This window comes from Eubalaena glacialis, chromosome 2 (assembly GCF_028564815.1).
Source record: "Eubalaena glacialis isolate mEubGla1 chromosome 2, mEubGla1.1.hap2.+ XY, whole genome shotgun sequence".
NCBI lineage: Eukaryota > Metazoa > Chordata > Mammalia > Artiodactyla > Balaenidae > Eubalaena > Eubalaena glacialis.
This window is the reverse complement of record NC_083717.1, coordinates 120,103,326-120,117,955: the sequence shown is the minus strand read 5'-3', so window position 1 is coordinate 120,117,955 and position 14,630 is coordinate 120,103,326. Positions and strand designations below refer to the sequence as shown.

Below are 14,630 nucleotides of genomic sequence, written 5' to 3'. Positions count from 1 at the left end.
CTCAACTTGGTGTGGCTCCAAGAATTTGAGAATTATGGGGATTAGACAATTTTTCCCCCTAATTGCACCAACGTGGAGGCCTTGGGAAGACAAGTAGCTCACCCGAGAGTGGTCATTCAGTCGTTTATATCAATAGGCTGTATCTCACTGTCTTCCTTTGGGTCGGGTTGCATTGCCCACCCTACGTTGCTATGTACTTTAGTCTAATATATCCTTTCTTCCTAACTGCTTTCTGCCCCGACACATTAAAACTTTAGTTTGGATTCCATTTGTCAGACACACATCTCCAACGACAACAAAAACCAGCTTTTAACATTTCCAAGGGCTTAAAGGTGTTGAAGAAACAGCCCTAAAGGGGCTCCATCAGAGGCTGCCCTCATTATCATGTTCGCCAGAAAGACCTGTGGCACTAAGTCCCCAGAGATGCTAATCACTGGATGAGTAATTCAGTGACCTTTCACTGAATTTCTAAGAGTGGTGGCTTATGTATAGAAACAAGCCATCTTCTTTAAAACATACCTGGTCTAACACTCAGGTCATTCCTCTTCCGAATGTCAGCTTATTAGTGGCTGTGGTACCACACGAAGACACGAGACTCTGAAACAACTTAGCTGCCCAAACTCCCCTTACTACCTACTTAAATGTTTATCTATCGTCCAAGAATCCCCTTGATAAAAGCGCTTTTTATAATGAGGGTCTGGTGGTAAAGTTTATGGACCTTCTGCAGCCCTCCTTCTTCCTTGCACTATTGTCACTTAGTTGGAAATGTACCAACATTCCCTCACAGCATGCCTGCTCTGGTAAAACAGGAGTAGGAACTGCCTCCCTCATTTAACAGAGGGAGACACGAGAGGCTCAGAGAGTTCATTGATTTTCTCTTAGTCCCATGGAAAATTCTACCAGTTCTAACACTAAATTAAACTTTCTATCAGTCTGACTCCTTAGTTTAATGCTGCAGTAGCACTGTCACTCTGGTTTATTAGATAAAATAGCACGTGAGGGTAAACAGCAGGGTCCCACGGGAGGTAGGTACACATCAACGGCTGTTTCAATTGGAATCCACCAATGGGGCTGCCATGGTTTGGACTTGCGTTATAAAAGAAAATGGAAAATTTAGGAATCAGGGTTCCAGAGAGAAATTTGGAAGCATTAGTTATTCAGACTTACATGGGCTTACTGTCAGTTTCGTTCCCTTTCCAAAGAAGAGTCTTTCAGATCCGCCCTGAGTAACACCCCTCACAGACTGCTTTGCAAATACTGCCAAGGCCCTTCCACCAGGTGCTGGGAACCCTGGCTCCTCCCGCTCTCCCAGAGGAAGCACAAAGGCAGAAACAAAATGTTCTGCAATGACACAGTTGTACGGTCATTCCTGAAAAGGGGGTGGGGAGGACCATGGAAACAATTTAATCCATCTTTACCTAACATTAGATTACCTTCATTAATTGACTGATTAGCTTAGTTGGTAGGCAGTTGCAATTAATTGAAATAGCTCAGGCTTTGGGGTCAGACAGACTTGGGTTTGAAACCCAGGGCGAGTTCCTTAACTTGCTGCCCCTCACTTCCCCTATCTGTAAAGTGGGGAGAACGCCGCCGCATTGTGATGCTGTTGTACAGACTACGATCTGTAGGTGGGTTGCAGTGGTCCTGCTGTTCAATCTCTGGCTTGCTTAGCTGAGAGCACACTTCTCGAGGGATTATTTTAGCAACTCTAGAGACCAAAGTGTCAGTAATTTCCCGCCCAAACATAATCCCCCCAACTGGTAAACATTTAGCTCTGGAAGCTGAGTCTCGAGAATTAAATTCCAGGCCCTCTGTCTCACTGAGTCAATCTGAAGAAGTTACTCAACCTCTCTCTGTGCTTCTATAAAAATATAAAATATAAAAATTAAAAAAGTTCTCTTCTATAAAATGAGGATAATAATAGCACTTAACCCACATAGCTGGTATAAGGGTTGACTGTGGTAATGGATCGAAAGCATGCAGCACATTGCCTAGCACATAGTAAGCAATTAATAAATCATCATTATTTTCCTCCCCAGAAGCCAAACACATTGATGATGTTCCTCTTTTCACAATGACCTAAAAATCCTAAAGCCCGTGGGCACTTCTCTTCCTCTAACTGGTAAACCAGCAGAGCTGTGAGGGCAACAGAAGAACCACCAAGCAGTTTGATGAGGAGGGTAACTTCATGGTTGGACCATTTTGGGAGATGTGGAGAGGGTATCTTTTAGCCAGGCAGGATTTAAATATGAGCGGAGATGGGCCAGGAAGCCACATCCCCATCAGTCACTGTAAAAAGGATCTCATATAATTTTCAAGAAGAGGGTTCAGTGCTGTCCTCCACTTACCAAGATGCACTGTGAGCTGAGTCCCTTTCCCAAATGTCATCTTAGAGCCACTGGTTTGCTGAACACAATGTTGAGGGGCTTTGCAAAAATCTATGGGGTTAATTTAAGGAACCCAGCTTTGCAGAGCTTCCCAAGAACTAAAAATTTCCTTCAGCCTCCAAGCTTTTAAGACAGGATAAGTGATGGTGTCTCTCTTTGTGGTAGCCCAGAGCTTCAGCGCTGAGAGATATGTCCAGAGATGATTGCCACTTTAAGACACAGGAAGGCTCAGCAAGCCGATTCTGTATACACATTCTGTGGTCCAAAGTAATTGCATAGCTGATGCAATCTATCATAGAATATAAAATCCCACTGGGAGAGAAATTAGCTCTGCGGAATTTATAGGTAGTGTTTGATGGTCACAGTCAATTGTCTGAAGACAAGACCAGCATTTTCATTTTGGCTTTTTGCATCTCTGCCTCAGTCTGCAGATGGCTGCACCTTTCCCCTCATATCAAGTTTAGCTATTCTGACTTTAGCCACCTTTCCCCCCAAAACAGGCATGCGATGATGTTATCTCCCTTTAGAACTCGGTGGTTCTGTTTTGAGCTCGCTAAGTCTTGGATAAAGAATGTTTGGGGTTCAAATGAAGTTGCTTAGTCAAGAACCATGATGTTTTCTTTCCCTTGGGTCTGGCCTGGCCCAGAGCTATGAGCGGTCTTGGCTTTGCCCTGGACCAGGCTCAGCTGTGAGACCATGAGCAAGTTCACAAACCTCTCTGAGTTTCACTGTCCTCATTTGCAAAATTAAAGAAGTGAGTTTCGTGGTCTTTAAGGACTTTCTGAGCTGTTAGTCTTTGATTCTCTGGACCTAATCTATCCAAAAATGCTGTGCAAATGGATTTTTTTCCCCTCAGGGTGTCTAGTCTTCCTCCCCATTTCCTAAACAAAATAAAACAAATAAGCAGAGAATAGAAAAGTAGGCCTCTACTTATTATACAGGGAAATAAAGTTTTCCAAACCTGCTATCTGCCTTGACATTAGATCTTTTTAGATGTTTGAAGTCAAAATTTTGGAACCAAATCCTCAGGGGGAAGTGTTCTTTCTTTGGAGCTTCCAGATAATTCAAAAACCAAATCAAATAAACTGACACCTTTGGTTTAAAGCTACTACTTACTAAGTTTCACTCTCACTTGAGTCCCGGTTCCGAATGTAAATTTCCTGTTTCCTTCCTTCCCACAGGAGCTGAAGCCTTTACATAAACTACAGGCTCTTGCTTACCCACAGGAAAAGTGATCTGATATTTACAGTCTTTTCCCAACGGATAAGGGAATTCATCATCTAGCCAAGGGTGTCAGCTCTCTGGTTGCTAGATGTTAGATGCTGAGGGGGTTTTGTTAACACTACGTCTGAAATGGAGGTACTCACCCAGGCTTACAATTAACTGAGTCCCCTTCCCAAAAGTGGGTTTCTCAGTGCTCTTCACACAGTGCCTGGGCCCTTTACCAAAAGTCCCTCTTAGTGCTGGGCTGTGACTTCCCCTTCTCAGATGCCGTCTGTCTCTAGTGTGATTAGGGGCACAGTAGGGTGCCAGCTTCATGAGCAAGGTCACTTAGGGTTGCCCTTCTCTTACGAATGCAGCCCAGGACTCAGGCCATGAGCAGAGCAGGACCAACCATGTTGGGGGGGGGGTGTCCAAAGTTCTCTTCTGGCTTCCTGGGCAGCTGAGACCCCTGTATCCTGAATATCTCGCAGGCAATTTCTTATTGCCCACCCTGTTGTACAGATCTATAAAAACCATAACTGGCTGGTGGTTCATCGTTAGTTTTGACCTACAAAAGGAAAGGAGACCCCCCCGTGGGCATCAAGTATAGGAGGGATGCCAGGCCCCCTTTTTCATTATGGGAAAGACAAAAAGTACCACTTCTTCCTGTGTTGACGGCGAGCCTAATTTCAGAAATGTATGATTGATTCTTGAAAAGCTTTCCCCCCATAGACTTAATAGATCAAGAAAACTTACAGTTGAGAAGAGAAACCTGCCCTACAAAATAATGAAATATGTGCTAAAGCCAATCATAAAATAACATTTTTGATTATCTTGTGTATTAGATTATCCATGCTGTTGTGTACATTTCTTTCTCCCCTGAAGCTAAGCTACTTACTCAGGGCCACAGTTAACTGTGTCTGGGTCTCAAAGGTAAATCTGCTGTCGTTGTTCATCCGTTGACAAAACCCTTCCTGCCTTAGGGCAATGATACCATCTCCTCAGAAGCTGGCCCAGATGATCCCTGGGAAAAACTGTGGGCACTTAATAAATATTTGTTAAATTGAATTGAATTGTAGTGAACATTAATCTTTTGTTCCTATTCCTTAAAGAACCCTTGAATATCTCTCTAACAATTTTCAGATGAAAAAAAATTAATTCTGCCAGATATTACTTACTGAGTTTCAAGATTCCTCTAGTCTTGGCTCCAAATGTCAGTTTCCTATTAACCCAATTCCCACAGGAGTGAACACTTTTACAAAAAACAGAAGCATCAGCATGGTTGAAAGGGATGTAGCATCAACTTTGTTCTCCTTCCTCACTAGTTGGAGGCAGCTCTCTGTCTGCCACAGGTGCCCTATCTTTCCTGGGGAAGGTCTGCCCTCCTTCCCTCTGTCAGGGCAGAGGTAGGAGGGGGCAGAGTAGATTTCAGGGATGAAGATGATAAATAAGATATCGAAATGTTATCACACTCTGCAGAGACTTCTTTTTTTTTTTTTTTTTTTTGCCAAATTAATGTTTTTTTTGTTTTGTTTTGTTTTGTTTTTCTCCCCAAAGGCTGTTTTCAGCACTTTCTCTCTCCCAGATGCAATAATAACTGGATTCCAAGTTGGCATCTGGGCACGAACCTCCAGGCTCTGATGAGTCACACATATTTCATCAAGAAATGATGCTACCTCCCAGTGAAGAAGTGAGCTTTGCTTTTTCCCCTTGCTGGGCAATGAGGAGTTCAAGCAACATGCAGAGGGGAATATAAACCCATAACTCTCTCAGGATAGATCTGCAGCTTCATACATTAGCATCCTAGAATGCAAGACCTGGAAGGGAACTTAGCAGCTGCCGGAGCCAATGTCCTCAGTTTAAGGATGAAGAAGCCCAGGCCCTGAGGGGTAACGCTGCTCAAGCCCATGCCAGTAGATAGAGGCAGAGCGGAGGCTAGAACTCAGAACACCTAAGTCCCAATCCTGCCTTCTTCCTTCCTGTGACTCAGGAGAACAGGGATCTTCCCTGGGTAGTCTCCATCCTTAGTGGCTCTCCTGGCCAGCCCAGGTATGATTATCTCTGTTAAACAGTGAATAAGCCACACAAGGGAAATGCTTGGTTTCGGCGCAGGGTGTAAAATTTTAAAGAGCGGTATAGAACATCTTAATTCATTTAAAAAATTTTATTTCTTAGGCTGCAGGCCACGGCAATTGATAGTGGGGCAAATGGCCCGTGAGGTCTCAGGGAAGCCAAGGGAAAGATAGAGATTTAGAAATTTGTCCTTTACCAAAAGGATAACCCAACAGAGAGTTGGCTCTGATTAGTCTTTCTCTGTGGGACTCATTACAGGACTGACCTCTAGAACAGGGGTCTTGGCACACACAAAGTGGTGTGGTGTTACCTCCTGCCCCTGCCTCTGTGGCAGATATTGCTAATAGACACATCACTCCTCTCCTCTGAGTCTGGATGTGGCCTCAGTTCTTTTTCTTAATTGAAGTATAGTTGATTTACAATATTGTGTTAGTTTCAGGTGTACAGCAAAGTGATTCAGTTCTATATATAAATATATTTCTGATTTTTTCATTATAGGTTATTACAAGATTTTGAATATATTTCCCTCTGCTATACAGTAAATCCTTGTTGTTTATCTATTTTACAGATAGTTCACAATCCTTCTTAAAACTGTGCTCCAGATAGCTACTACCGACTGCTAGCCTTTGGTAATTGAGATATAACCTGTTTGCCCTCGTGCCTGGGGAATAATTGGAGAGAAGATCCTGCCGATGGCTTGAGAAATCTGGTTGGCAAGGGTCAGGCCAGGTCCCACACAGCCCCATCATGAAAGGTATCACTGACCTGGCTGGACCAAGACTGTTCCTTCCATAGGCTGCTCCAGAGGTGGCAACAGTAAAACCATGGAGTATCTCTTTGTCCTCACAGCTTGCTTTCAAACGCAGGCTTTGGGAAACAAACCGAGGTAGCGTTCTTCATGCTTACTCTTGCCTAAAGAGCTTTCAGCAAGATTTTTTCCCCCAAATAGAGGTCCTGGGGGTGGAAGACATCTACTGGACCTTGGTCCCTCCCTGGCATGCTTCTTCTTACCCATCGACCCAGGTCTGTCCCGGGGCTCCTGGAACGGAATGTGGCACAGGAAGAAAGTGATGCAGAAACCCTTTCTCTAGACGACTCACTCCCGTTGTCACACATTCAGATGTTTCTAAGCTTCTCCTTTTAATCACATTTCTATTCTTTCATAAAAAAGAGATATGTTTGTCCATATCCATCCAAAGACATTTCCCTGTGTCCTTCACTGTTGCAGTAGACTTTTGCTTGACAGGAAAATGCCCATCAACCCTTGTGGGGTGCTATCTCATGTCCTCGAAGACAGTGCTCTGAGTGACTGGGGAGGATGGGTCCTTTGGGCCAACAGAGCAGCACCTGCCAGTGTCAGGGTTGAAAGGGGATCGGGGAACAGAAGCAGCAACTTTGACTTAAGTTCCGAACAAAGAATATTTTCCTCCCCTGACCTATTTTCTGCCAACCTCTAGTATGACCCATTTATGGAGATGGGCTAATTAGAACAGCAGAGGGCGCTGTAAGGTCAGAAACAAAGCTGCCCACCTCAGAAGAAACTGGGAGAAAAGTCCCTTTTTTTGAGTGATAGTAGTGATCAAGGTCCAAGCCTGGGACAAGAGTGGCTTGTTTACCAAATCCCTGGGACCCCTCCAGGTCTGAAGGCCTCTGCTGAGTGGTGGTTTCGGGCTAATGAAAGTCAGTCCAGGGCGCTCACTGACTGCGGGAACTGCTCAGATGCAGACATCAATAGGTTTAAGGGAGATGGGGTAGGGAAGTTCAAGGACAATACGTCTGTAATAGGTCATTAAATCTTGAGTCTCTCTTAGCCCTAAACTTTGGCGGTCACTCTCTTGTACATTGTGGTCTCCCATGAACAAGCCTGTGGAAACCTTTGGAAGACATAGGACAGTGGGCTAGCAGGCTCATTTCCCATGTTCCCAGTGCTCTTAGGGGTTTGGGATGAGCGCAGCTGGCTCAGGTCTCGGGGGAGTGCAGAGCTCTATGACACGCTTACAGCAATGACAGCAAATGAAAGATGTGAGTCACTTTTTTTTTGCCATCGATTGGTACAACATGTTTTGTTTTGTTTTTTTTGCCGGATTTCACAACTTTATTTTTTAGATTTACTCAGCATCTTATTTCTGAACGTCTTTGATGAGACTCAAGCTCTCCGGAAATTTATTCATCAGTCTATTTCATAAAAATGACAATAGCAACAGCAATGCCTAGCGTTCTTAGATCAAATGCTGGGTGTATTGCATGTGTTATTTCATTTAATTATCCAACAGTCCTGTGAAAAAGGTATTATTATTATCAACTTCATTTTACAGATGGAGAAAGTGAGGCTTGGAGGGGTTAGGTCGTGTTCGGGGTGACACAGCAAGTACACGCTGGAGCTGATAGGAACCCAAGCAGTCTGGATCCAGAACCCCACTCCTTAACCATGACACTGCACTGCTGTTCTGAGAAGTGCCCTTCCTGAAGGGATGCCTTTCAAGGAACATTGGAAGGACACCATGGTGGGGAGTTTCATGATGTGCCACCCAAGGAGGTCTCCATGTGAAGGATTAGGGAGAGGGCTTGTCCCTCTGAGTGAGGGTTTTGTAGCCCTTTGCCCTGTTCTCGGGTATGGGCAGATGTAACTGAGGTTGGGCCATCAGAAGAGGAGCAGCAGTTTAATGGTTAACTGTTATACTGCCTGGATCAGGAAGGGGACACTCAGCTCTCATGAATATCATGCCTGGCAACACCTTTAGAACAGGGACGGACTCCCAGAGACTGACTGGGGGCTGCTAGAGCCCGTGAACGTCTGAGAGCGGGAAGTTCTGAAGTGGCCTTCTCCCCAGCAGAGGGGCTGGTGCCTTTGAGAGGGGACACCTGCCTGCAGGGGGCAGTGCAGGCCTGGCAGCAGCTGATCAGACAGAGCAGCCCCATTGCTGACCCTGCCTCTTCCACAGCCCGGGGCCGGGGGATGCTCACGCTGGGGCTGCAGACTTCCTGGTGTGCACTTTTGCTAATCTTCACGACAAGGGCTGCCAGATAAAATGCAAAATGTCCAGTGAAATTTGAATTTCAGATAAACAACGAATACCTTTTTAGAGTAAATATATCCCAAATATGGCAAGTCCCAATGATTACTAAAAAGTTTTTTTGTTTTTCATTTGAAATGCAAACTTAACTGGGTGTCCTGTATTTTTATTTGCTAAATATGGCAACCTTACTATTTACAATAGGCAAGACATGGAAGCAACCTAAATGTCCATTAACAGAAAATGGATAAAGAAGATGTGATATATATATAAAAAAAATATATATATATATAGATATATGTATATAATGGAATACTACTCAATCATAAAAAAGAATGAAATAATGCCATTTGCAGCAACATGGATAGACCTAGAGATTATCATACTAAGTGAAGTAAGTCAGAAAAAGACAAATATCATGTGATATCACTTAAATGTGGAATCTAAAAAATAACAAAAATAAACTTATTTACGAAACAGAAACAGATTCACAGACATAAAAAACAAATTTATGGTTACCAAAGGGGAAAGCGGTTGGGGGAGGGATAAATTAGGAGTTGGGATTAGCAGATACAAACCCCTATATATAAAATAGATAAACAGCAAGTTCCTACTGTATAGCACAGGGAACTATATTCAATACACTGTAATAATGCATAATGGAAAAGAATATGAAAAAGAATATATATATATATATATATATATATATATATATATATATATATATATATATATATATAAAACTGAATCACTATGTTGCACACCAGAAACTAATACAACACTGTAAATCAACTATACTTCGATAAAAAAAATTAAAAAAAAATTCGGCAAACTTATCCATGCCATTGGTGAGTTTTTAAGTGGACAAAGTTATATTCCCTTGTTCACAAATATTTGTTGATTATCAATTACGTGGCAGACACAGTCCTAGGGGCTGGGACAGATCAGTGAAAAGATAAACAAGGCCCTGTCTTCATGGAGCTTACGTGATGGTGTATGTGTATGTGTATATGGGGTGAGAAGGGAAAGACAAATAATAAACGTGTAGAAACCTGATGATGACAAATAGCGATGTGAGGAAAAATAAGAGGTGAAATCGAGGGTGACTCTGGTTACCCAGGTGAGTGACTAATTTACTTGCCAGGGAAAGCCTCTTTGAGCTGAGATTTGTGAAAACCTGGAAGCAGAGTTTCGGGGACCTAGAAGAGGGAGGCAGGTAGAGGAGCAGATGGAAGGCCACAGCTGCAGAAGGGGAGCGACAGAGGCAGGAGAGGACGTGCAGGGAGATCGGACAGAGGGCAGAGATCCCGCCATGTGCAGTGGGCTGAAGGGAGCGACAGAGGCAGGAGAGGACGTGCAGGGAGATCGGACAGAGGGCAGAGATCCCGCCATGTGCAGTGGGCTGAAGGGAGCGACAGAGGCAGGAGAGGACGTGCAGGGAGATTGGACAGAGGGCAGAGATCCCGCCATGTGCAGTGGATCACAAGCCCAGGAAGGGAGGCCCTGCTGGCATCATCAGATTTACATTTTCTAAAGACCTGCAGAGGAGATGGTCCAGGGGCCAGAGCAGAAGCAAGGGGACCTGACAAGGGGCGTTATTGCCGTGGTCCTGACAAGAGATGGTGGTGTTGGTGGGAGGTGGTGGGAGTGGCGGTGGAGAGAAGTGGATGCACTGGAGACACACTTCATGGTGCAACTGACAGGCCTTTGTGATGAATTGGAGGTGGGGGACCAGGGAAACAAAGGAACTCCGGAAGTACTCCTAGAAACACTCTTAGGTTTGGGGGAGCAAGTTGGTCTTCTATTTTTTAGGGCAGTGCTTCCCAGCAGTTGTCATGTCTTGGCTTACCCAGAAGACAATATTTGTATTGAAATGTGGCCGGGAGGGGCTGGCCTCCAGGGCTCCAGCCACCCCAGGTCCCAGCGTCCACTGTGAGCACTGTCTCAGCGAGCCTGTAACCCGCTCACGGCAGTTCACCCACTGGGAAGGCCTGCTTCGGGGGGGAGAAGTTTCCAGCTGGAGCCAAGTGTGTGCTGCAGAGGGAGAGATGGAAATTAAGCTGAGGGAAGTGCAGTGAGCGCTCTCAGGACCACAGCGCTCCCTCAAGCATGAGAAATAGAAGAGTTCAATATTTTGCAATAACTGTCAGTGGAGTGCAACATTTAAAAATTGTATAAAAGCAAAAAATACAAAAAAACATAACAACAACAACAAAAATAAGAGAGTTCTAGAATTCAGGGCTAGGGCAGATTTTAGAAATGACCTCATCCAACCCTCTCCTTTTTCTTTTTACACAAATATGTAAGGCTAGGTTAAGGTCCTCATTCATTTATTCCATGTATAGAGTACTTCAGGTGTGTGCAGCTGTGCTAGTGCTGTGTGACCGTGCTACTCAAAGTGCGATCCTGGACTGGTACCCGGTCTGTGACCAGAGGATGCGGAAATGGAGGATAAGCCACTTTTAGGGCAATTTGATATCGAAGTACGTGATCATTGGACTTGCAGTCTCTCTTTCTTTTTTAAAAACTAATTCATTTTCATTGTGTTTTACAAAAGGATTAGTTCAGGATGGATTGAGGACCACAAAAACAATAACAACAACTTTTCCTGGGTTGGAAGCATGCGCCCCAGAGAGTTACAGCTAATTCAGTCACGTGACCGTCAGGGCTGCCCTGCTCCCCTCACTTCCCTCCCATCTCCTTCCCTTCAGAAGCACTGAGACGGTCTCAGAGATTTAAGGAGCCCAGTTTTATTCTATATCCTCCTCCCTGATATGAAAAGAAGATGATTCTTCTTGTGGGCTTCAGCCTTTCGTTTTTCTGTAAGTACACTCATTGTCATGTCCTGCTCGTTCTATCGCCCGTTTCCCTTTTTCTTACTTTCCAAGGCTTGGGCTCTTTCTCATTCACACTGGATTTTCCAGTTATTTTCTGCCTTTAATTTTCATCTCTGTGTCTTTCCCCTGCCTCTGCCCATTGAGTTCCCTCCGGATGGGTCTGTGCTGGACCCAGTGCCTGCGGAGTGTAAGACTTCACTGTTTTCTTCTTTTTTTCTCTTCACAGACAAGGACGTGCTGTGTAACCAAGTGACCCAGATTTCCCAGGAGCAGACAGTGGCGAGTGGCAGTGAGGCGACACTGCAATGCATTTTCCAAACCACATACTCAGATCCAGACTTATACTGGTACCAAATAAGACCAGATCGTTCCTTCCAGTTTGTCCTGTACAGGGATAGCACTACATCCCATGATGCGGATTTTGCTCGGGGTAGATTTTCCGTGCAGTACAGCCTGACCCACAAAACCTTCCACTTGGTGATCTCCTCAGTGAGGCCTGAAGACAGTGCCACTTACTACTGTGCCTTGCGCTCCCACGGTGATGCAGGTGTCCAGGAAGTCTGCACACAAACCCCTGGGCACAGCCTGGCAGAGCTGCCTCTCCGGACAGCTCACGTCCTTGGACACAGCATCCTTCTTCCCTGTCATTCTGTGGTCCAGTCTGGCCTTTAGAGGTACCCTAACGTGTCTGCCAAATAAGAAAAGGCCTGGTCACATCCAGGGGAGCACCCTGGCTTCCAATGGAGCAGACATCTCCCCACTTCTGACACAGAGGGCCCTGGCTGCCCGAGTGCCCATGGTGGGGAAGGGAGACTGCACGTCTGAGAGACTCCGGTGCCCAGGTCGTGCCTGATACAGAGCAGGGCTTGACATGGATGTGCTGCATGTGCCGGGAGCGTACCAGGACGGGGCTGGTGAAGGGCCAACTTAAGGAGAGCCTTTCAGAAGTGTCTTTATTTTGGTCTCCATCATTCATCCATTGCTGTGAATTGGCCTGTTTCCTTTTAAGACTCAAATTGGACACAAAGTTACTTACTTTAAAAAATTTCCCTGGTTTACCTTTCATTTGCATCTTCTTGTGCAGCCACCTTATTTCTCCTGGATTCTCTTTGGCACCTCCATTTTACTTACTGTGTTTGGAGAACATTTTTCTTTCATTGAAGAGCACTGAGATATACCCAGAAAGCTGTCTGTGAAAACCAGAATCCCAGCTTCAAAGTCCCTGAGTTTGGAGCTCAGTGGTATCCCCAGGGGAGAGAATTACCTCCAGGGGAAACCAACAATGTGATGTCAAAAATAGATATACCCTCGGCCCTGGGAATCCATCCCTCCTTCCTCTACTTCTACGGGTGTCTCTTCCTTAGAACAACTATTAGAGTTATTAGATGCAATCTTAGAAATAGTAGAAGCCTTAGACATTATTTTATAGGAAAAGCACTGAAGCCCAGAGAAGTGAGGGACATTTGGAAGGTCGCTGATCTGGTTAATGACAGAGCCAGGCGTGTGGGGCTGCACTTCTGGGGGCTCCCTCGCAGCTGCACCCTAGGAGGCTGTATCAGGAGGTGGCTTGGGCAGCAGTATATCTGGGCTTCAACACAGGCAGGTGGAGAGCAGTCGCTATAGAGAGGGATGGAAAAGACATGCGTGAGGGAGCCAAAGGATCAGACCAAATGACTCAGCCTCCGGGGCTTTTGTTCTGCCACCTACTGAGCCTGTGTACTAATCTCCTGGAGACTCCTTCGGGGTCACATGAGATTCTACACGTGAAAGCTCTGGAAAACTATAATCCACGATAGCATGGTCTCCACACCAGAAGGCAGCCGCAATCCCCTCTGGCTCCTGCCTTAAATCTTTTCAGGAGCATCCTTTTGGTGGAAGAAATTCATGGTCCTATAAAATACTAGGATGGCTTTCGCTGATGATCAAAGTAGGCCAGAGGGTAGCTCATTCATATGCTATGTACAGGACTATCCTGAAGTTCAGCCTAGCTGAACTTCAAAACAAGCCCTCTTCCCTGTCTCAGGGAAGTGCTGTGCTCTTGTAGAAGGAACTCGGGGCTGGCACTCCTGATAACTTTGTTCTGCTCCCAGAAATATCGCTGCCTCTCTGAATGACTTTGAACAGGGTACATACCTTTTCTGGGGGACATATTTTTTTCCATCTGAAAAATGAGGATGTGTTGTTTCGTTCTTAGCAACTTCAGAGAAACATTCTAAGAATGGCCCAGGGTAACAGATGGGAATGTTTTGGAAACAGGCATTCTTGAGGCACATGAGGTGAAGATGTGTGGACTCTTTTGATAGTTTTCCCCTGGATGGACCTGGCTTATCCATCTAGATTGTCCTAAACTCATTGACTCGGAATGACGCTCCCTCCTTTCTTTGGTTTGGGTTGTGAGGACGTGACATGGGAGTCTGCAGATGGCAAAGGCGGGGGAGTTGTGGATGAACGTTGCTCTTTCACTTGTAACCTCATGAGCCCCCGCCTGACAGCCCACATAGGTGCTGAGGAACCCACAGACCTTTGCTAGACCTTTGCTACCTGGGTTCATGTACCCGGAAAAAGCTGGCCTTGCTGAGGTGGGAGGAGCAGAGCTCAGAGGCCACACCAGGGCCACTGCTGTTGTTGGAGTAGCAGGAAACCCAGGGGTGGGTCCCCGAGGCAGGAGCCTGCAGGCTGGGGGCCCAGGAAGCTGCGGTGTGACCTATAAACTCAGTTTGGTTTTTCTCTGACTACCAGTGAATTCACAGCTCCCCTTACCCCCTGCGATGGTCCGCAATGAGGAAAGCCAGAAGCAAGGCACACACAATGCACTTTAATACATGCAACAGAGACAAAGAAGAATGGCAGAAAACCATCAATACCAAAGGTCCAATGCCTTCAAACTTCCCGGGCACAGATGGGCAGGCAGGGGGGCATGAAGACACTGTTCTTACAGGGGAAATCTTGGGGCCTCATTCCTGTCCCTCCCTCCCAGAACACTTGCATAATGAGTTGCTCGAAAGCAAGACCCACGTCTTACTTACTTTTGCACCCTCAGTACAGTGCCTAGAACTTGGAGTAATTCACGTTCGTTAAATCAATTAATAGAGAGAAACACATTTCCTCTGCATTTT

The 14,630-nt window shown here is 45.4% G+C and overlaps 2 gene segments (V, D, J or C); one reads left to right on the top strand and one right to left on the bottom strand.

Annotated features, from left to right (window-relative positions):
* LOC133084268 (T cell receptor alpha chain MC.7.G5-like) overlaps nucleotides 1-14,630 on the bottom strand; it is a 610,392-nt gene that overhangs the window by 70,605 nt on the left and 525,157 nt on the right.
* LOC133084269 (T cell receptor delta variable 3-like) lies at nucleotides 11,463-12,268 on the top strand. The segment is given in 2 exon segments: nucleotides 11,463-11,499; nucleotides 11,741-12,268. Coding segments are annotated over 2 exon segments (483 nt in total).